The sequence below is a fragment of the Octopus bimaculoides genome, chromosome 7 (assembly GCF_046866305.1).
Source record: "Octopus bimaculoides isolate indiv1 chromosome 7, ASM4686630v1, whole genome shotgun sequence".
Taxonomy (NCBI): domain Eukaryota; kingdom Metazoa; phylum Mollusca; class Cephalopoda; order Octopoda; family Octopodidae; genus Octopus; species Octopus bimaculoides.
This window is the reverse complement of record NC_142934.1, coordinates 37,578,876-37,600,598: the sequence shown is the minus strand read 5'-3', so window position 1 is coordinate 37,600,598 and position 21,723 is coordinate 37,578,876. Positions and strand designations below refer to the sequence as shown.

The 21,723-nt window shown below is 38.3% G+C and overlaps 2 protein-coding genes across 4 annotated transcripts in view; both read left to right on the top strand.

Annotated features, from left to right (window-relative positions):
- Positions 1 to 242, top strand: part of LOC149134669 (uncharacterized) — a 1,473-nt gene extending 1,231 nt beyond the window's left edge. The window contains exon 1 of the mRNA XM_089355800.1: positions 1 to 242. This exon is cut by the window's left edge and continues 1,231 nt beyond it. Coding sequence (XP_089211926.1) covers positions 1 to 242 — 242 coding nt within the window.
- Positions 243 to 13,311: 13,069 nt separating this feature from the next.
- The window catches only part of LOC149134668 (uncharacterized), a 79,638-nt gene continuing 71,226 nt past the window's right edge, over positions 13,312 to 21,723 (top strand). The window contains exon 1 of one of the 3 annotated variants that reach the window (XM_089355209.1): positions 13,312 to 19,718. In XM_089355209.1, coding sequence (XP_089211335.1) covers positions 19,582 to 19,718 — 137 coding nt within the window. In that variant the 5' untranslated portion in view covers positions 13,312 to 19,581. The remainder of the gene's footprint in view (positions 19,719 to 21,723) is intronic. The other 2 variants (XR_016242610.1, XM_089355208.1) reach the window with 2 other exon arrangements.

The window sequence follows — 21,723 nt, the reverse complement described above, 5'->3', positions numbered from 1 at the left end:
TTGACACTACCACCATTGGCCACACTGTCTCCAGCCTTCATGACTTATGTTCTGCCATTTACCCAAATCTTACAACAGAATACATAAAACCAGATTGGCTTTGTAATAGGGCTGTTCATGCACTTACAAATGCAGCTGTCGATACTCTTAACTACAACTTAGTCAGCTACCTTCTCAAGAATGTTGTTACAGATCAGTTGACACCTTTACCGACCTCAATCAGGTTACACACTTTCCAATAGAATTTCTCAACTTCCAAGATCCTCCAGGACTCCCTCCCCATGAACTTCACTTAAAAGTCGGTTGCCCTGTCATCCTTCTGTGCAATCTAAATGCACCCACACTATGCAATGGAACTTGCTTTGTGGTCAAACAAATGATGAACCATGTCATTGAAGCCCAAATTATCACATGGCATAGCAAAAATGATACCTTTTTCATTCTGAAAATTCTGCTAACCCCAACAGACTACCCCTACCTTATGCAGAGACTTCAGTTCCCTCTGAAACTCAGCTTCGCCATGACAATTAACAAAGCACAAAGTCAGTCACTGAAAGTTGTCAGACTGGACCTTCAAACATCGTGCTTTTCACATGGACATTTCTACATCAGTTGTTCCAGAGTTGGTCATCCAGACAACTTATTCATCTATGCTCCTGAAGGAAAAGCAAAAAATGTCATCTACAAATCAGCCCTACAGTAGTTATTCTTCTACTGCATTCTTCATATCTACGCCGAACTGTAGCCATTAGCAATTAGACTTCCTACAAGCATTTCATTGATATTTTGCTTCATTTCTCTGATTGCTTTTAACAGTACTTTACCTTCAATGACCCTTCTTACTTCACACACACTGTTTGCTCATAAGCGTGCTCTGACATTTATTTTTGTACATGCCATTATTCTATTTGCAGGTTTGCTATAAACGCTTGCTTTTCTTTATCATACATGACTTTTATTGAAAAAGAGCTTCAATGCAGTTGTGTCAGGCATTACAAAAAAAATAAGTTCATGCAATTGCGATTTCATTTCATGGATTTTCATTTATTACCAAGTGCCAAATTTGTGTTAAAAAAAATTTATTCATTACCTAAGTTTCTTAATATCATATCATAAACTGCTAATGAAAATGGTAATTATACATTTTACGCTTATCAACTTGAAACAACTTCTAACTGCTGGTTAATTCAACTTAAACTGTCCATAGGAGTGCACCATTATAATAAATTACACCATCCAAAGGATGGGTGCATTTGCTAGTATATATACACACACATACACATACACGCATATATATATATATTTGTATGTATATAAATATATATATATATATATATATATATATAGACATACACATACACACACACATATACACATATACAGACATATATATATATATATATATATATATATATATATATATATATATATATATATATATATATATATATGAGATGATGATGATGATGATAATAATAATAATAATAATAATTTCTTAAGTTACTAGAAGATGGATTTGGTATTAATCTTTATTTTGTACAATGGTCATTTCAACCCATCCTGCTACTGTTCGTTATGGATGGGACTCCTTTCAACATGTTGTGTTGCCTCCATTTTGCAGTCTGGGTCTCATCAGATATATCCATACATAAAGTTGTGGTCTCGCTAAAGATCCTGATGTTTAGCTATCATGTTGTTATATACCTGTCTGGTTAGGGAATGAAACATTACTACAATTTGCAGTCACTGTTATCTGTTTATAATAAGAATTGCAAACATTTCTGAATATAGACAAATAACTGTTGATAAAAAAAAAAAATTGTAGGGTAAGTCGATGGATGGACAGGAATGGATTGAGTTACATTGGATTTAAGACAAAGGAATGGTACTAGAAAAAGGAAGGGAAAGATATATATGCAGTCTAGAATGTCTAGGAGTGAAAGGTTGTTTAACTAGCTAGCTTAGGTCAGGATGCACACACACACATTCACACACACACCCACTCATACGTACACTCACACAAGGCACGTTGGCCCACCCACCCATATGGTCAATTTCAGCTGTAGTTCATATAATTTATGGCTGGAAGACAACCTCACCAGAAGTCTGTCATCACAGTCACCTCAAGACTAGGGCAGCTCACAGTCAGTCTGACTTGCTCCACATCTATATGACCAAGGATGAATCACACACCTCTATGCCTATATATACATACACAGGTATGTAGATATATACATCTGATATTTGTATATGTATGTGTGAGTGTATGTATGTATATATAGGCGTCAAATTGCCTATATTTACTAATTGTCTATATTTACAAATATTGTCTATATTTATAAATGTTTGCAATTCTTATTATGTAAAGATAATAGTAATTGAAAATTGTAGTAATGTTTCATTCCCTAACCAGACGGGCATATAACAACATGACAGCCAAAACTCATGATCTTTAGTGAGACACAACTTTATGTATGGATATACCTGATGAGACCAAGATTGCAAAATGGATGCAAAACATGTTGAATGGAGTCTCACCCATAAGGGACAGTAGCAGGATGGGTTGAAATGACTGTTGTACAAAATAAAGATTAATAAATAAAGATAAAAATCCATCTTCTGGATACTTAAGAAATTATTATTATCTCAACTAACACTTTGGAGTTCTTGAAGTAGATCCAGTGGAAATATACTCCAACTGCGGATGACACTAGGTATCCCAACCTGTGCCAGTGCTCTACTCAACACTTCAACACTCTAATCGATATATACCCACTAGTCCAGAATTTTAAATAAATATATATATATATATATATATATATATAAAACAAAAGAGGGGGTGTATTTCCACGCAGGAAAAATTATAGGCAAATTTGTTGTTGAAAATGCACCTAAATTGGAAAAACTTGAAATTGTTTTTAAATAAATTTATTTACATATATACCAAACTAGTTTCAAGAATATTTCTTGTTTATCAATGGTAAAAGTTTAGAATTATGAATTAGAAGGACGTGTTTAAAAATTTCAATGTTGACAAGTTTAAATGTTTGTAACAGTCAATAAGAAAAACTGTGTCTCATCTTGTTTAAATGCATAAAATTCAATAGTGTTAGTAGTGATCAACAAGAAATGAATATCATCAAAGTTTCAGTTATACTGAGTTAAGAGGGAGGAAAACAAGGGAGAAATGAAGATAGTAAAAAAGGGGTTTGGTTTACAGTTTCTGTGATTCTCTTTCCGTCCTGTGCAGGAACTTTTGCTTGTAATGGTGTTTATTGGAATCCAGTGTATTTGTAATTTTTTCCGCAAACAGATCTGGTTTTTGAATTGTTAAAGTACTGTTTTTCTGGTGGTCAAGTTTGTCGTTCTGCCTGGTTGGCTTCCAATCATTCCAGTTGGTTGATTCTCTTAAAGGGTTATAGTGGCTGTTGTTGGCATGTTATTAAATGGAAAAACAGTATGTATCACCATGAGACATTTTTGTGTATAAATATATTGTTTATTCTGTGTTCACTTTTTGTGGTGGAAGCATGTAATATGATACAAAAACATGAGTGTTTACATACAAAGAAAGTTTTGATTTTTGCATTTGCACTGAAAGAAGTAACAAATAATATTTATATTACAGCATTTATGCATGTGTGTAATGAGAACAGTCGTGATGAGGATGTATGTGTGATAAAATATCTTTGTTTACAAACCATATATTTTGTGTCAAGGTGAATAGACATATGAGTCGCACATGGGATATTGCATGTGGGGTTGCAGAGAAGACGTGTCTTTGACTGAAACCTGTGAAGAACCTGGGCAGAATTGAGAGTTTTCTACAGTGTAGCTCAGAACGAGGTTACTGTATCAAAGCAAGGCTAGATGCCTCATTGACATATTCGTCTGCTGTGCAGTTTGACTTACATATTACTATGTAATATGTAACTCCGCTACATAGCCTCCTGCTAGACTTGAAAAAGTTGGAAAAAAAATAGAAATGGCGTATGTAAATATGCAGTGCAAAAAGCAGGTAAGAACATGGAATACAAACGGAAGGATGCAATACAACAAAAAATGAGAAACTGAAATGAAAAGGCAAAGCATGGTAAGGGTAAACAGAATATGAATACAAAGAAATAAGCAAAATTCTCAAGTCGATTAGGTAAAGTTTAAAGGAATACTGTGAAGAACAAAACTGCGTTGTTGGTGTTACTTGTTGAAAAGTCCTTGGTAAGTTCACAAATAGTTCATTATAGTTCAGATGTATATAGTTTTAGACAGCTTGGTGGGCCAATGTACACAGTGACCACTATGAGTCATAGTGATGTATTTAGATGGAGGAGGGGTTGGTGTGTGTGATGGTGTTGGTGGTGGTTGCAGTGGAGTAGCATTATGTTGTACTGTGAATGTGGAAGGTGTATGAAGTGGTATTGTATCACTGTCTGTGTATGCCCACTTAAGCCTGTCTATTGAGACAGTTACCTTTTTATCATTAATGTCTATGGTATATAGTTTGTTTGTGACAGGATGCAATAGGGTTCCGTGTATGGAGGTGTGAGGGAGATTTTCACAGCGTTGTTTCATAGAAACACATGGGTCCAAGAATTAATGTCTTTTGGAACTGATGATTTATTAGTTTGGTGTCGTGTTGACATGGGTGGCAGTTCTTGCATGTATTTGCTAAGTCTGAAAGTCTGTGTATGTACATAGTGAGATCTTGCATGGACAGATTCACTGGGGCCAACATTTGGCCTGACAATGAAAGAGATGTGCTATAAACAAGTTCTGCTGGGGAATAACCAAAATCCTCCTTTATTGAGGCTTAACAGCCAAGAAGGACAATTGGAAGATATTCACTCCAACACTGCCGATCTGAGTAAGCATGCAAGGCAGCTTTCATTTGACAGTGGAATCATTCCACCATACCATTGGATTGTGGATGGCAACTGGTGGTTCAAATCCAACGTGCACCTATGGTCTTCGTGAGCTCCTGAAAGAGTTGTGATTCAAACTGTTTTCTACGATCAGTAATGATGGTGGTATGGACTCCATACTGTGATATCCATTCAGTGAGAAAAGCTTTGGAAACAGATCCTGCAGTGATATCTACTAAAGGAATAGCTTCCAGCCAATGTGCAAAATGATCAATGCAGGTGAGCAGGCCAAGGTCAATGTGTACATGGTTGAAACGCACATCTGGTGTGTTGAATGTGCCAAGGGGTGTACAGATGTGCCTTTGCACCTTTGACTTCTGACAGAAAAGGCAGGAGCATGACCAAGCAGTGATGTCTCGTCTCATATTTGACCAAAAGAATCTGACCGAAATGTGTTTCACTGTGGTGCTGACGCCAGGATGTAACAGGTTATGCAGTGTCCTGAAGACTGTTTGTCTGTGGGTCTCTGGAGCAAAAGGTCAAGGAGAATTCATAGAAGTATCGCACAAAATCTGTGCATTGGCTATTGGTACTAGGAAGTACTTGAAGTTGCATGTGGCAAAGGCAGGTGAGGATATATCAATTGTCTCTAAGTGAGGTTAATCTTCCGACAAGGACATGATCTTCCAACAAGGACATGCGTCAAAGAATCTCCTGCTTAATGCTCCTATATATGGCATCATGTGGGGATTCAGTTATCAGGTCCCTCACGGTGGCTTTCAGGGATGGTGGCATTGTGCCAAGTAATATATGGAGTTGTTGGGCTTTGGAGGCAATATTGTTCATGGCAAACTTTGATTCAATTTGTGCAAACCACACTTTCACATCACCCGTGAAACAAAGTAAGCAACTGTTATTCATGGTGAGATGTGTAACAGAAAGATGTCAATTACTGGGGAAAAGTTTGTAAAATGGCACGCGACTGTGCTGTTAAATGTAACAGATAGCTCAGGCAGCTGTGTTGTGTTCATGTGGAGTATTCAAAATTAGAGTGCATGTGTAACTTGAGAAAGGACGTCAAAGTTTATGAAGAAGGACAAAATGGCAATGAGCTACGTGATGTATCAATTCACATGGGCAAGAGAAAAATAGAACATCTGGCTATTTCCAAAAAAAAATTTTTTATTTTTAGCCTGACTCAACAAAAGTGAATTTTTGGGTTTCAACATCCTAGCAACAGATTGTTCGTATATGAAAATGTTATGGTGTAAGTGTGGTGTATTTGTAAATGACTTTGGTTTGTGTTTTCTTAGTAACAAGCATTTTTCATTGGACAAGGCATCTGACAAACCACTATATATATATATATACATATATATGTATATATTTTTTTTATATATCAGGGTCACCATTTTATAGCGGCTGTCATTGACTGTTTGAGTGTGTGTTATTAAATGGAAAAACAGATAGTCTGAATCACTATGTGACATTTTTGTGTATAAATATATTGTTTATTGTGTTCACCTTTTGTGGTGGAAGCATGTAGTATGATACAAAAACGTGTGTTTACATACAAAGAAAGTTTTGATTTTTGCATTTGCACTGAAAGAAGTAACATATAGTATTTATATTACAGTATGTATCCATGTGTGTAATGAAAACAGTCATGTTGAGGATGTGTGTATGATAAAATATCATCATTTATGAACCATATATCTTGTGTTGAGGTGAATAGACATGTGAGTCACACGTGGAAGATTGTGCATGGAGCTGCAGAGAAGACATGTGCCTTTGACCGAAACTTAGTAGGAAATGAAAGTTTTCTACAGTGTAGCTCAGAATGAGGCCACTTTATCAAAGCGAGGCTAGACACCTCATCAATATATTCATCTGCTATGCAGGTTGACTCACATATTACTATGTAAAATGTAGCTCTGCTACAGGGTAATTTTGTTGTATTTGATCGGAGGTTAAATTTCATTGGTCTAGAGTTCGGTGACGTCAGTAACTGGTGTTTTTAAGATTTCATTTCCCAACAATACTAGGTATGGTATTGAACCAGTATTTCTTTGCATGCAACTATCCCTTCATGAGGTTAACATATCCTCTAATTAAATTTATATATATATATATATATATATATATATATATATATATATATATATATATACATATAAATATGTACATTATATATATATATACACACATATATATATAAGACTCTTTTACCTGCACTTCTAGCAACGTCATTTACTACATCTCCTGCTCTTTCTGCCCTTCTCTGTACATCGGTCAAATGAGGTTCCACTTGGCTGACCAGTTCACAGAGCACCTCCAAGCAATGACACTCCGGTCTTGCACCATTTTCACTCTACAACACTTGTCTGTGTTTGGATTGTCTTTACACAGAGGACATTCGCACTTCCACCTTCGCTGTGAACAGGAATTAATCTCTTCAATCCTTTGTGCTACATGGGCTCAACTCCCCTCCTCTCTTCATTTGACTCTCCTCTTCTCCTCTCTTCATCTGACACCTACTTCCTCTCTTCAGTCTTACCCACCTTCTCTCTTCGCAGATACCACCTCCACACACCCCACACACACCCAACACCCCTACCTCCACATCCACATACACCCACACCACTCCACACACACTAGCACTGATCACTTCCCGGCACCCACACCTCACACCATCATCCACACACATCAAAGTCACTAGCCTATCCACATACACACATATCCACACCTTCGTTTTGGGATTACCAATACTTTATTATCTCTCATTCTTTCAACCTCTCATGTCAAACCTTTTTCTAACCAGTCGCCATGCTTGACCACTAAATCCACAAGTTTTTGTATTCTCTCTCTGTTTATTTTCTCTTATTTCTTTCTGTTGAAGAGCATAGGCTCAAACCATAAAGGGCTTTTTAACTTTCCCTGCTTGTCATTCATACACCTGTCTTCATCATTTGTTTTTCTGTAAATTTCAACTATATACATACATATATATATATATATATATATTTATATATATACACACTCATATAAATACAGGGTGCCCCCCCAAAAATGGGAACTTTTGAAAAATCCAACAAAAATAGGAAAAATCCAAATCTAAAAAAAAATTTTATTGACCGAAAGTAAACAACTTGCCTTTTAATAATCAGTAATCCAAAGTATTAATGTCTGAAAATTACATCTATTAGAAGACATCCTCTTCTACATATGCATTCTGTCAATCTACTGTTGAGGTTACCCATTGCTTAGTGCAACATCTCAGTTGATATACCACGAATTTCATCTTGAATTCTTTGTTTTAGTTCATCCAGTGTCCTTGGCCAAGCTGTGAAGACCCAACTTTTAAGGTAACCCCACAAGAAAAAAATCACAAACAGACAAGTCAAGTGATCTTGGGGACCAGTGAATGTCACTGAATCTTGAGATGACAGGTTACTGAACAAATCTTGCATAGCTACCATTGATTGCCTTGTAGCATGCAATGTCACACCATTGTAAAATTGTGGAATATTGTTCAATGCAGGTACAACAAAAGATTTTAGCATCTCAACATATCAATTTAAAGTGACAATTGTTGTGATCCCCTCTCCATTTTTGAAAAAGTAAGATCTGATGACCCCAAGAGGCAAAACTGCTTGCCATACTGTTACCTTGCTGTTGTGTAAAGGGTGTTCATGTTCTTTAGAGTTGCTGTCTGCCCAGTAATGATTGTTCTGTTTGTTCACATAACCTGTGAGATGAAAATGAGCCTCAACTGACATCCACAGCTTGTCCAAAAATTTTTTGCTTTTGTTTATGTTTTCCATAATTTTTTGACAGAATTCTAATTGCAATTGGTGATCATTCTCCTTCAGTTCTTGCATGATCTGCAACTTGTATGAATGAAATTTTCAGTCAAAATGGAGAATTTGGCAAATACTCTCTCAGGACAACCATACTGCAGCTGCTTGCTTATGAGCTGAACAATGTGGGGTCTGTAAAACTGAAATATGTACAAACATTTCTTGTTCGTCCTGTCAGTTTCTTTTTCAGAACCAATCCAGTCTCATCAAAGTTTTTAATCCATGTTTTTATCACGTGTTTTGAGGGAACTTGACCATGACACCCTAAATTGAGATGACATTGGAATTCATGTTGTGCACCCTCCAAACTATTGTTGTTTTTGTAAACCATTTTTATGGCGAAAGCACACTGTTGACCGTTCCACTGATCCATGATTACTAGATTACAGGGTTGTTTCTGCATGATGCTTACTGTACCACAGTGCTGCCAAATGTACAGTACTACATGGCTGCCACTACACTTTTCAAAAGTTGCCTTTTTATTTGTTTAATATTTGTCAATCATTTTTTTGGGGGGGGGATTTGGATTTTTATTATTTTTGTTGAGTTTTTCAAAAGTTCCCATTTTTTCAGGGTCTTCCTGTAATATTTACATAAGTATATATATATATATATATATATATATATAGATAGATAGATAGATAGATAGATAGATAGATAGATAGATAGATATGTATGTTTGAACATTGGGCCTCACAGAGGCAATGATAGGAAATATACTATGATTGGGAAAACCTGGATGTCCAGCCCTGTTAAGCGCATCCCTGATACATCATGCAATACAATATGCTTGAGAAGAACTGTTGAGTCAATTAAAACAAATATCACAGCTGTGACCAGTTCCCCATGACTGGCTACCATGCTGGTGGCATGTAAAAAGCACCATCCAAACATGGCTGATGCCAGTACCCACCCTAACTGGCTCTCATGCCAATGGCACATAAAAAGCACACTCTAAACGTGATCAATGCCAGGCCCACCTGACAGGCTCCTGTGCTGGTGACACACACACACACACACACACACACACACACACACACACACACATATATATATACACATATATATTATATATAATATATATATATAATGTGTGTGTATATATATATATAATGTATATGAAATTAGTGTACATTTATGCACAAAAGAGGTGACCCTAACAGGATACTTTACATGCTGAAAGGAACAGTCAAAATTCAAACCACAGTTAAGTGTAGTTTCGAAAGGGATGAAAAATAAAAACATTTTCAATAGTTACCACTTGTACCTAGGTTTCAAACATTAATGAACTAATAAAATAATTTGTTATCCGTGTTCTTCATCAGCAAGGGCACTAAAAATTAACATATAATTATGGGACAAATAGACAGCACATGCCCCATCTTTATACATTACAATTTTTCAAATTCACTGTGCGAGCACAGTTATAGTCAGCAGCGAATAAAAATATATGTACCAACTTTCTTCAAAAATTACGAAAATCATATTAAGAAAATATATATAGGGTAGGAAAATTAGAGAAATTTTCTGCCAGTGGCTAGCATGCATAAAGTAGTCAATAGACAACATATTATTCATATAAAATTAGTGTACATTTATATACAAAAGAGGTGACCCTAACAGAACATCTTTCATTATATAATGTGTGTATATATATATATATATATATATATATATATATATATATATATATATATATATATATATAAAATGTGTATATATATATACATATATATATACTCTTTTACTCTTTTACTCTTTTACTTGTTTCAGTCATTTGACTGCGGCCATGCTGGAGCACCGCCTTTAGTCGAATCAAATCAACCCCAGGACTTATTCTTTGTAAGCCTAGTACTTATTCTATCGGGTCACTTTTTGCCGAACCGCTAAGTTACGGGGACATGATCACACCAGCATCGGTTGTCAAGCGATGCTGGGTGGGCGGGACAAACACAGACACACAAACACATACATATATATACATATATACGACGGACTTCTTCCAGTTTCCATCTACCAAATCCACTCACAAGGCTTTGGTCGGCCCGAGGCTATAGTAGAAGACACTTGCCCAAGGTGCCACGCAGTGGGACTGAACCCGGAACCATGTGGTTGGTAAGCAAGCTACTTACCACACAGCCACTCCTGCGCCTATATATATATATATATATATATATACATATATATAAGATGTATGTATATATATTGCATATATATATATATATATATATATATATATATATATATATATATATATATATATACATACATACATACATACATACATACATACATACATACATACATACATACATACATGGTTGGCCAGAAGTCACCTGACAGTAAATCAAGATTCTATAAATACTATCTCTAATTCTGTATTGACTTGAATAGAAAAATGTGTCACTCAAGAAGGACTTCACTTTGAACAATTTTCATGATGTTTCATGTTTAGATGCTTTTATTAAATTCATTCAGTTGTTAAACATAAATAAATCTTGGAATTAAATGGTTTTGATTTACTGCCAGGTGACATTTGGCCAACCCTATAGATGTAGGTGCAGACATGGCTGTGTGGTAAGAAGCTTGCTTCCCAACCATATGGTTCTGATTTCAGTCTCACTATGTGGTACCTTGGGTAATTGTCTTCTACTATAGCCTCGGGCTAACCAAAGCCTTGTGAGTGGATTTGATAGACGGAAACTGAAAGAAGCCTGCTGTATATATATATCATCATCATCATCATCATCATCATCATCGTTTAACGTCCGCTTTCCATGCTAGCATGGGTTGGACGATTTGACTGAGGACTGGTGAAACCGGATGGCAACACCAGGCTCCAATCTAATTTGGCAGAGTTTCTACAGCTGGATGCCCTTCCTAACGCCAACCACTCAAAGAGTGTAGTGGGTGCTTTTACGTGTCACCCGCACGAAAACGGCCACGCTCGAAATGGTGTCTTTTATGTGCCACCCGCACAAGCCAGTCCAGGGGCACTGGCAACGATCTCATTCGAAAATCCTACAGGAGCCAGTCAGGCGGTACTGGCAACGGCCATGCTCAAAATGGTGCATCTCATGTGCCACCTGCATAAGAGCCAGTCCAGGGGCACTGGCAACGATCTTACTTGGCTTGCCGGGTCTTCTCACGCACAGCACATTTCCAAAGGTCTCGGTCAGTAGTCATCGCCTCGGTGAGGCCCAATGTACGAAGGTCTTGCCTCACCACCTCAGCCCAGGTTTTCCTGGGCCTACCTCTTCCACGGGTTCCCTCAACTGTTAGGGTGTGGCACTTTTTCACGCAGCTATCCTCATCCATTCTCACCACATGTCCATACCAGCGCAATCGCCTCTCTTGCACACCACAACTGATGCTTCTAATGTTCAGCTTTTCTCTCAAGATACTTACACTCTGACGGGTATTCACATTGACATTACACATCCAACGGAGCATACTGGCTTCATTCCTTGCGAGCTTACGTATGTCCTCAGCAGTTACAGCCCATGTTTCACTGCCATGTAGCATGGCTGTTCGTACGCATGCGTCATACAGTCTGCCTTTTACTCTGAGTGAGAGTCCCTTTGTCGCCAGCAGGGGTAAGAGCTCTCTAAACTTTGCCCAGGCTATTCTTATTCTAGCAGCTACACTTTCAGCGCACCCACCCCCACTACTAACTTGGTCGCCCAGATAGCGGAAGCTATCGACTACCTCTAGTTTTTCACCCTGGAATGAGATAGAAGTTGTTTCCTGTTTGTTTACAGTCTTTATTGCACCTGAACATCTGCCACAAACAAAAACTAACTTGCTAGTTAACCTGCCTTTGATGTTGCTGCACCTCTTATGTGTCCATAGCTTGCACCGGGTACATCTTATAGAGTTACTACCTACTCCTTTTCTACATACTGAGCAGATATATATATATATATATATATATATATATATATATATATATATATATATATATATATATATATATATAGATACAAAGGACAATAAAAGAAAGAAAGAGACATAGATATTATGTAAATAGAGGAATTTATCTGTAAAAATATGTGACACTTATTCAGTAGCCATGATAAAACTCCGAGTTTCGGATGCCAGGGTGGGAACCCAAGCTGCCATCTCTTCAGTTATCTGGCCATTGAAGAATGCTATGAAAATGACCGTTAAACAAAGGGAAATTACTGTGTGGTTGACCGTCATTAAGACAAAAGCGCTATAGCCCGCTAAGTAAGGGGAGGGAGTAAAGGTAAGGGAGTAGAAAAGTTTATAGTGTTCGCGTAAGTGCACCAATCTGTACATTCGCCTATATGTATATACTCAACCACCCTCGCTTGAAACACACACATGCTCACCCACATACTCGCCATCATCATCATCATATATATATATATATATATATATATATATATATATATATATATATATATGTATATATATATATATATATATATATATATAAATATATATATATATATATATATATATATATATATATATATATATGTGTGTGTGTGTGTGTGTGTTTCTATATACACACACACACACACATACGACAGGCATCTTGCAGTTTTTGCTTATCAAATCTACTCACAAGGCTTTGGTTGGCTTGGGGCTATAGTAGAAGACATTTGCTCAGAGTGCCACACAATGGGACTGAACCCAGAATCAAGTGATTGGAAAGCAAACTTCTTATCACACACACACACACACACACACACACACATTACATACATGCATCATATATGATGATGATTATCTCATCTTATCATATGATAACTCTTACATTCAGCCTGATTTAGTTTCATCCCTGAATGAGCATGGATATGACTTTTCAGGCCAACCAGTGACTTCAAGACAAAAGTCAATCACATGGCCCTGCTTCATGTTACCATGCATCCATCACCATAGGACTTTATAAAATACGAAAGTGACCTAGAAATGAAATAGCAGACATCTGTTATTGGATTTAAGTAACAAAAGACAACATTTTTGTCACTCTCTTGATTGCCATAATAGCTCCAGTGACATGTATTGTAAGATGACTACTACTATCTCAACTCCAAGTTTTATGTCAGAGTATCTTTCTGCTAGAAGAACTGCCTTCCCCACAGCTTTGTCAAAAATAACAGATGCCTCCTCTACTCCTGGGAAATCTTTTTAACCCATAGATCGGATCCTGACAGGTACTACTATTCTGGATCAGAACGGACTTGGGAGTAGTGGTAATTAAGGGGACTCCACACTCTCCACAACTCCAGAGTTTCTGAATGACTGGGTGTGGTTTAATGTCATATCTAAGACATTATGCATGTTTGTATATACATATAATATGTATAGTTTTAATAAGTCAAGAACTTATACTGTATAATATTTGTCACTGTTGTTCAAATGCATGCTACTAACCACTCTGAGTAATTTTTCTTAGTTTTTTTCTCTTGGCTACTGGAGATAAGGTTGTGCAGTTGTCATACTGATAATCGTTATAGAGACAAAAACACATGTCCATGACTAGCCTTTAATCTCCAGACAATAAGCCTTAACAGCATGTCAATTTTGGAGAAATCTTGATTCCTTAAATGCCATTTGGTGATTATGATACATCCTCTAGAGGTGGAGATAATTTTAATAAATCAAGAATTTATACTTTATGGTATTTGATATCCTGTATTTGTCTATGTTGTTCAAATACATGCCACTCCCACTCTGAATTGTCTTTCTCCTCATTGGTATTAGGAAGGGTGGCATCCAGCTTTGGAAATGAAGCCAAAACAGACTATGGAACCTGGTATGGATCCTGGCCTTGCCAGCTCTTGTCAAACCATCCCAAGCCAGCATGGAAAATGGACATAAATGATGATGATGACATACATGTGTGTGTGTGCAGATATGACTGTGTTAAGAATTTTGCTTCTAAACCGCATGATTTTGGGTTCAATTTCTCTGTGTAGCACCTTAGGCAAATGTCTTCTACTATAGTTCCAAGCCAACCAAAACCTTGTCAGAAGATTTTAGTAGACAAAAACTGAAAGGTACCCATTTATCATCATCATCATTCTTTAGTGTCTGCTTTCCATGCTGGCATGGGTTAGAAGGTTTGACTGAAGCTTCCACAAGTTCCTCCACAGTTAAAGATTAGCACTTCTTTACACAGTTGTCATCCAGACACATCACATGACTTTACCAATGCAACTGCATACGACATCTGAGGCCTTTTGCCCAACTGTGGGAAGCTGGAAAGCTACACCAGGTTCCAATCTGATTTGACATGGTTTCTATGGCTGGATGCTTTTCCTAACACCAACGACTCCAAGAGTGTAATGGGTGCTTTTTACGTGCCACCAGCATATTACCAAAGGTCTCAGTCACTTATCATTGCCTCTGTGAGGCCCAATGTTCATAGGGTGTTTTTTTATGTGCCACCAGCATGGCTGCCAGTTACATGACACTGACATTGGCCATGACAACAATTGCACTTGGCTTCACAGGTCTTCTCAAGCGTGGTATATTGCTGAAGGTCTCAGTCACTTATCATCACCTCCGTGAGGCCCAACATTCAAAGATCATGCTTCACCACCTCGTTCCATGTTTTCCTGGGTCTACCTCTTCCACAAGTTACCTCCACAGTCAGAGATCAGTACTTCTTCATACAGCTGTCCTTATCCATATACATCACACGACCATACCAATGCAATCGTCTCTCTTATACACCACGTCTGATGCCTCTTATGCCCAACTTTTCTTTCAGGATGCTTATACTTTGTTGTACATGCACACTGACATTGCACATCCAGCAAAGCGTACTAGCTTCATTTCTTTCAAGCCTATACATATCTTTGGCAGTCACAGCCTACGTTTCACTGCCATGTAGCATGGCTGTTCACACACAAGCATCATACAATCTGCCTTGCACACTGAGGGAGAGACCCTTAGTTACCAACAGAGGTAGGAGCTTTCTGAACTTTGCCCAGCCTCTACAGTTGACTTGGTCAACTAGATAATGGAAGCTATCAACTACTTCTAGGTATCCCCCCTTGGCATTTAATGGAATCTATTTTCTGTACATTTTTAATGTTTATTGCACCATCCACACACAAAAACTATTTTCCCTGTTAACCTTCCTCTGATATTGCTGCAGCTCTTATGTGTCTGTAGCTTACACTGAGTACATCTTATGGAGTTTCTACCAACCCCTTTTCTACAGATTGAGCAGGGCCATCTACCTGAAAGGATTTGTGATTTGTTTGCTTTCCTACTTACTAAGACTTTGGCTTTTGCTACATTAAATCTAAGGCCTTTTGATTCTAGACCAGTGCTCCACAACCTGTATACCACAGCACAGTGGCGTGCTGCAAGGCGATGCTAGGTGTGCGGCAGTGTATCCTGAATATAATCTTTTTCCTTATACTTTTAGTTATATTTTTAGTCAGGTATGTCACCAAATTTTGAAAAGAATATAAGTGTACTGCAAATGAATAAAGGTTTCAGAGCACTGTTCTAGACCTTGCTTCCACACCTGAAATTTCTTTTCTAGTTCTGGTTGTAATTCAGCTATAAGAGCAAGGTCATCAGCATAGAGGAGCTCTCAGGGATAGCCTGTCTTAAATTCCTCTGTTATTGTCTGGAGGACTATGATGAACAAGAGGGGGTTGAGAACTGATCCTTGGTGAACCCTTACTGACAGCATCCCTGTATGTGGATTGTACAGCTCTCACCAACTACTCATCTATCCCTAGCTTCCATATTAACTCTCAGATAATGGAGTTGCAGACTCTGTCAAAGGCTTTCTCCATTTCAGCAAAAGCCAGGTATAGAGGTTTATCTTTGGCTAAATATTTCTCCCGCAGTTGCCTAACCAGGAATATAGCATCAGTCATGCCTGGCACATATCCGAACAGCATCTCATCTACACTGAATCTTTTCCTAATTAATTGAGCTATGACCCTTTCTGTGACTTTCATCACCTGGTCTCGTAATTTGATGCCTCTGTAATTATTTGTGCCTAAGGCATACCTTTGCTTGTGTAGCAGTTGACTATAATGCTGCTACACCAGTTGTTAGGTATGACTCCCTCATGGACAACCTGATTAACTATATGGATGATTAGGCTATATCCTATTCTGCTAGATATTTTAAGCATCTCAGCAGTGATTCCTGATGGGCCAGGGGCTTTCCCTATCTTCATATCCTTCATTTCTTTATCTACCAAGCCCCTGTCAATTTGGATAGCTGGTTCCTCAGTTTGGTCAACATTTAGCAGACTCTCCTACTCCTATTCATTCTCCACATTTAGTAGTCTTTCATAATGACGTTTTCAAGCCTCTTTCTGTGCAGAATCACTAAATGTAAGTGAACCATTATACATGCGGACACATTTCTCTCCTATAATGTCATCGTTTTCTCTCACACATTGTCTTGCAATCCAAAACACTTCAAGTCTCTGGTCCTCACGTCACAGAACATTGGCAAACTTCTTTTCTGATTCTCCCCTGGCTGAATAGACCTGTCTCCTAGCTTCCCTTCTGGCTATCTGATACAGTTCCCTGCTATCCTCATACATTCAGTTCTTGCAGGCTCATTTCTTTTCTCCTGCAGCCCTATCAACTACACTGTTCCACCACTATGTCACCTTAGGTCAAGGAAGACTTTGCACCAGCCACAGATTTGGTCAGTAGCCTTCAGTAGGTTGTCCTGTAGGAACTCCTAGTTGTCCTCCACATTATATGTCACTATATCCTCTTCTTTTTCATCAACTACTTCGAGTAACTTGTCTCTAAATCTCTGTCCTTTCAGATGATCCTTAAGCTTCCAGACCTTCTTTTCCACACTGGTTGTCTTCTAGGCAGCCATTTAGCCCTGATCATGAAATTGCTAACAACTGAGGTGCATTCTTCACCTGGGAAAGTTTTGGCATTTATAAGCAGCCATCTTTCCCATTTTATGGCAAGAATGTAGTCAATCTGACTAGTGTGCCTACTAGATTGATAGGTGAACAGGTGACCACCAAATTTCCTGAAGTTAGTATTGTAGATCATAAGATCATTTGCATCACAGAACTCCAGCAGCTTGGTTCCTTTCTCATTACGAGTACCAAATTTTTAGCCACCCAGATGTTGTCCAACATACCCTTTGAAGTTGCCAGCTACAAAGAGAAGGTCCTAGACATTTGTTGACAAGGCAGTTGGCAAAAGGGTGTCATAAAATTGGTCTTTCTCTGATCATCAGGTAGAACCGATTGAGGGGCATGAGCCAAGATAATGGTTGCTGTTCCATGTTGCAACACTAGTCTAAGCTTAAATATTCTGTCACTCACTCTGACTACCCTGATTACCTTATCAATCCATTTCGCTGCAAGAAGTATGCCCACGCCCCCAACCCCATCCCATCACTGTTCCTATCTAGAAGATTTTATACCTATACTCTTTGCCTATGAAGAACCTAGCAGAACCTCTTCTCCACCTTACTTCTTGGATGCAACACACATCTACATTCCTCCATTCAAGCATCTCAACAATCTCACCAGACCTAACTTTCAATGTGCCCACATTAAGTGTGCCAACTCTGAGGATGTAGGTGTGGGATGGGGAACAGTATTTTGCATCTGAAAAGAAAGCTCACATGTACATTTGGCAGACATATGTAGGTACAAATAGGTTTCAATCTGCATTTACTTCACCGTCATTGTATTTGCTTCACATTCGCCATGTTTACCAGGGGAAGTAGGAGAGAGAGCATTTTGTATAGGCATCCAAAAGAAGTATTAGGAGATATATGTTCTATACTTTAGCAAATGAAAGATGTGTAGTGGTGAATAAATAATAACAAACATTTTTTTCCAATCTCCTGTTTTGATGTGTGTGTGTGTGTGTGTGTGTGTGTGTGTGCAGGCATGTGACAGCTTTTTCGTCTTGACATTGCATGACACTTGGAAATCAGTGAGAGATTGCAACAGGAAAGGGCATTTAGTCATACAAAATCTGTCCAGCATAGAAAGGTGGACATTATGTAATGATGATGATGACAGAGGGATAGTTTGCTAATTATTCAGATTTAGTAAGCGTTCTTTTCATGTGTGTTTGTGTGTATGCATGTGTGTGTGTGTGTGTGTACACACACACACACACACACACACATATCAGTATATGTATGTATACATAATGTTTTACTTTTAATAATGAAGTCATTCTTCAACATCCTGTAGTTTAATTTCTGAATCTTATAATGGTAATTAATGAAGTGAAATATTTCTTTACAAAAAAAAAAAAAAAAAAAAAGAAACTGCAAAGTAATATACCTTCTTGTTGATTGTGAAATCTATCTAATAATTATATCAAACTTTTGTAGATACCATTATAAATTTTCTTCGCTTTTGGTTACCTAATTAAGATCTGTGATGGCAGTGAAGTCTTTTAATGTCTTGCCCATTTTTAGGCATTACTGGGAACATCTGATGTCTCAGAAGAAATTTAGCAAGCAGCTACAACGTTTGGAAGATGACGCAAAATGCATTCGCCAGACTTTAATCTTGCTAGAATCTAAACTAGATCCTATTAACTTTCATCTCGAAGAAAATTCCACACCAGACTCCCTGGAATCTGCCAAGCAAAGTTATTCAAAAGACAATCAAATTAACTTGATCAATACTACCAGTGATACCTTGAACTTATACCCACAAATTACAGTCTCATGTAGTCACTCTGCTAGTTTGCCAAAAGCAACTAGGAGTCATCCATATGAATTTATGCCAACACGTCGTAGACCACTTAGAGACCCATCAAAGGCTTCTATCAACAAGGAATGGCAAGTAGTTTGTACTTCCACAACATAATGCTGGAATAGGTGTTATTTCCAGTATTACTATGGACCCTTGGATATTTTGTTTTAGAAAGAAAGAAGAAACAAGTCAGAAGAAGTTAAAAAAAGAGAGACAACAATGTAAATGTAACTCGTTTTTTTCTCCCTTCCAGTCTACTTTGCCAGATTATCATCATTTAAGGTACAGATATACTTTTGATTCTTTTACAGCTGAGACTATTTTTTTTTTTTTACAATCAAAGATATTTTGAGTTGTTATTACTATATTCATTAGACTTATTTTCATTGTTGAATGAATGATTAACAAGAATAATAAGGATAATAATAACAATAATAATAATAACTAAATGAACTAACCAAACAAGAAAAATAATGATGGAATTTAGAATACACCACCCAAAATCTAGAATACACCACCCATAAGAAGGTTATATATACAGTGAATTGAATGCAGTAGAGGCCTTATACAAATAAAATACTATAAAATATCCACCATAGAATTACAGAAATATCTAACTCAGAACCAGAGAAAACTGATACAAATAGTCACAAAGCATGAGCAAAGCAAAAGACTGTTTTCCGCAAGGAAGCCAAAAAATACAAGAAGCTACAAAATGCCATGATAAAATGATGGCAAGAGAAGTCCTTCCATAACAAATACTAGGATAAGCTAAGTAGAGGTAGGGGTCCACCAAGGTTCCGTCCTCAGCCCCCTATTATTTACCATAGTCCTCCAGGCAATCACAGAGGAGTTCAAGACAGGTTGCCCCTGGGAGCTCCTCTATGCTGATGACCTTGCCCTAATTGCGGAGTCACTATCAGAACTAGAGGAGAAGTTTCAGGTGTGGAAGCAAGGTCTAGAATTGAAGGGCCTTAGAGTCAACCTAGCTAAAACCAAAATCCTAATAAATAGGAAGGTAGATAAAACACAAACCCCTTCAGGTAGATGGCCCTGCTCAGTATGTAGAAAAGGAGTAGGTAGTAACTCTATAAGATGTACCCGGTGCAAGCTATGGACACATAAGAGGTGCAGCAACATCAAAGGCAGGTTAACTAGCAAGTTAGTTTTTGTTTGTGGCAGATGTTCAGGTGCAATAAAGACTGCAAACAAACAGGAAACAACTTCTATCTCATTCCAGGGTGAAAAACTAGAGGTAGTCGATAGCTTCCGCTATCTGGGCGACCAAGTTAGTAGTGGGGGTGGGTGCGCTGAAAGTGTAGCTGCTAGAATAAGAATAGCCTGGGCAAAGTTTAGAGAGCTCTTACCCCTGCTGGCGACAAAGGGACTCTCACTCAGAGTAAAAGGCAGACTGTATGACGCATGCATACGAACAACCATGCTACATGGCAGTGAAACATCGGCTGTAACTGCTGAGGACATACGTAAGCTCGCAAGGAATGAAGCCAGTATGCTCCGTTGGATGTGTAATGTCAATGTGAATACCCGTCAGAGTGTAAGTATCTTGAGAGAAAAGCTGAACATTAGAAGCATCAGTTGTGGCGTGCAAGAGAGACGATTGCGCTGGTATGGACATGTGGTGAGAATGGAGGAGGATAGCTGCGTGAAAAAGTGCCACACCCTAACAGTTGAGGGAACCCGTGGAAGAGGTAGGCCCAGGAAGACCTGGGCTGAGGTGGTGAGGCAAGACCTTCGTACATTGGGCCTCACCGAGGCGATGACTACGGACCGAGACCTTTGGAAATGGGCTGTGCGTGAGAAGACCCGGCAAGCCAAGTAAGATCGTTGCCAGTGCCCCTGGACTGGTTCTTGTGCGGGTGGCACATGAGATGCACCATTTTGAGCGTGGCCGTTGCCAGTACCGCCTGACTGGCTCCTGTAGGATTTTCGAGCGAGATCGTTGCCAGTGCCCCTGGACTGGCTTGTGCGGGTGGCACATAAAAGACACCATTTCGAGCGTGGCCGTTTTCGTGCGGGTGACACGTAAAAGCACCCACTACACTCTCTGAGTGGTTGGCGTTAGGAAGGGCATCCAGCTGTAGAAACTCTGCCAAATCAGACTGGAGCCTGGTGTTGCCATCCGGTTTCACCAGTCCTCAGTCAAATCGTCCAACCCATGCTAGCATGGAAAGCGGACGCTAAACGATGATGATGATGATGATGATGAAAGTATAATCCCAACAATGGTTGAGAAGTTGATGACTCAAAGCAGAGACTGGAGGGTTTT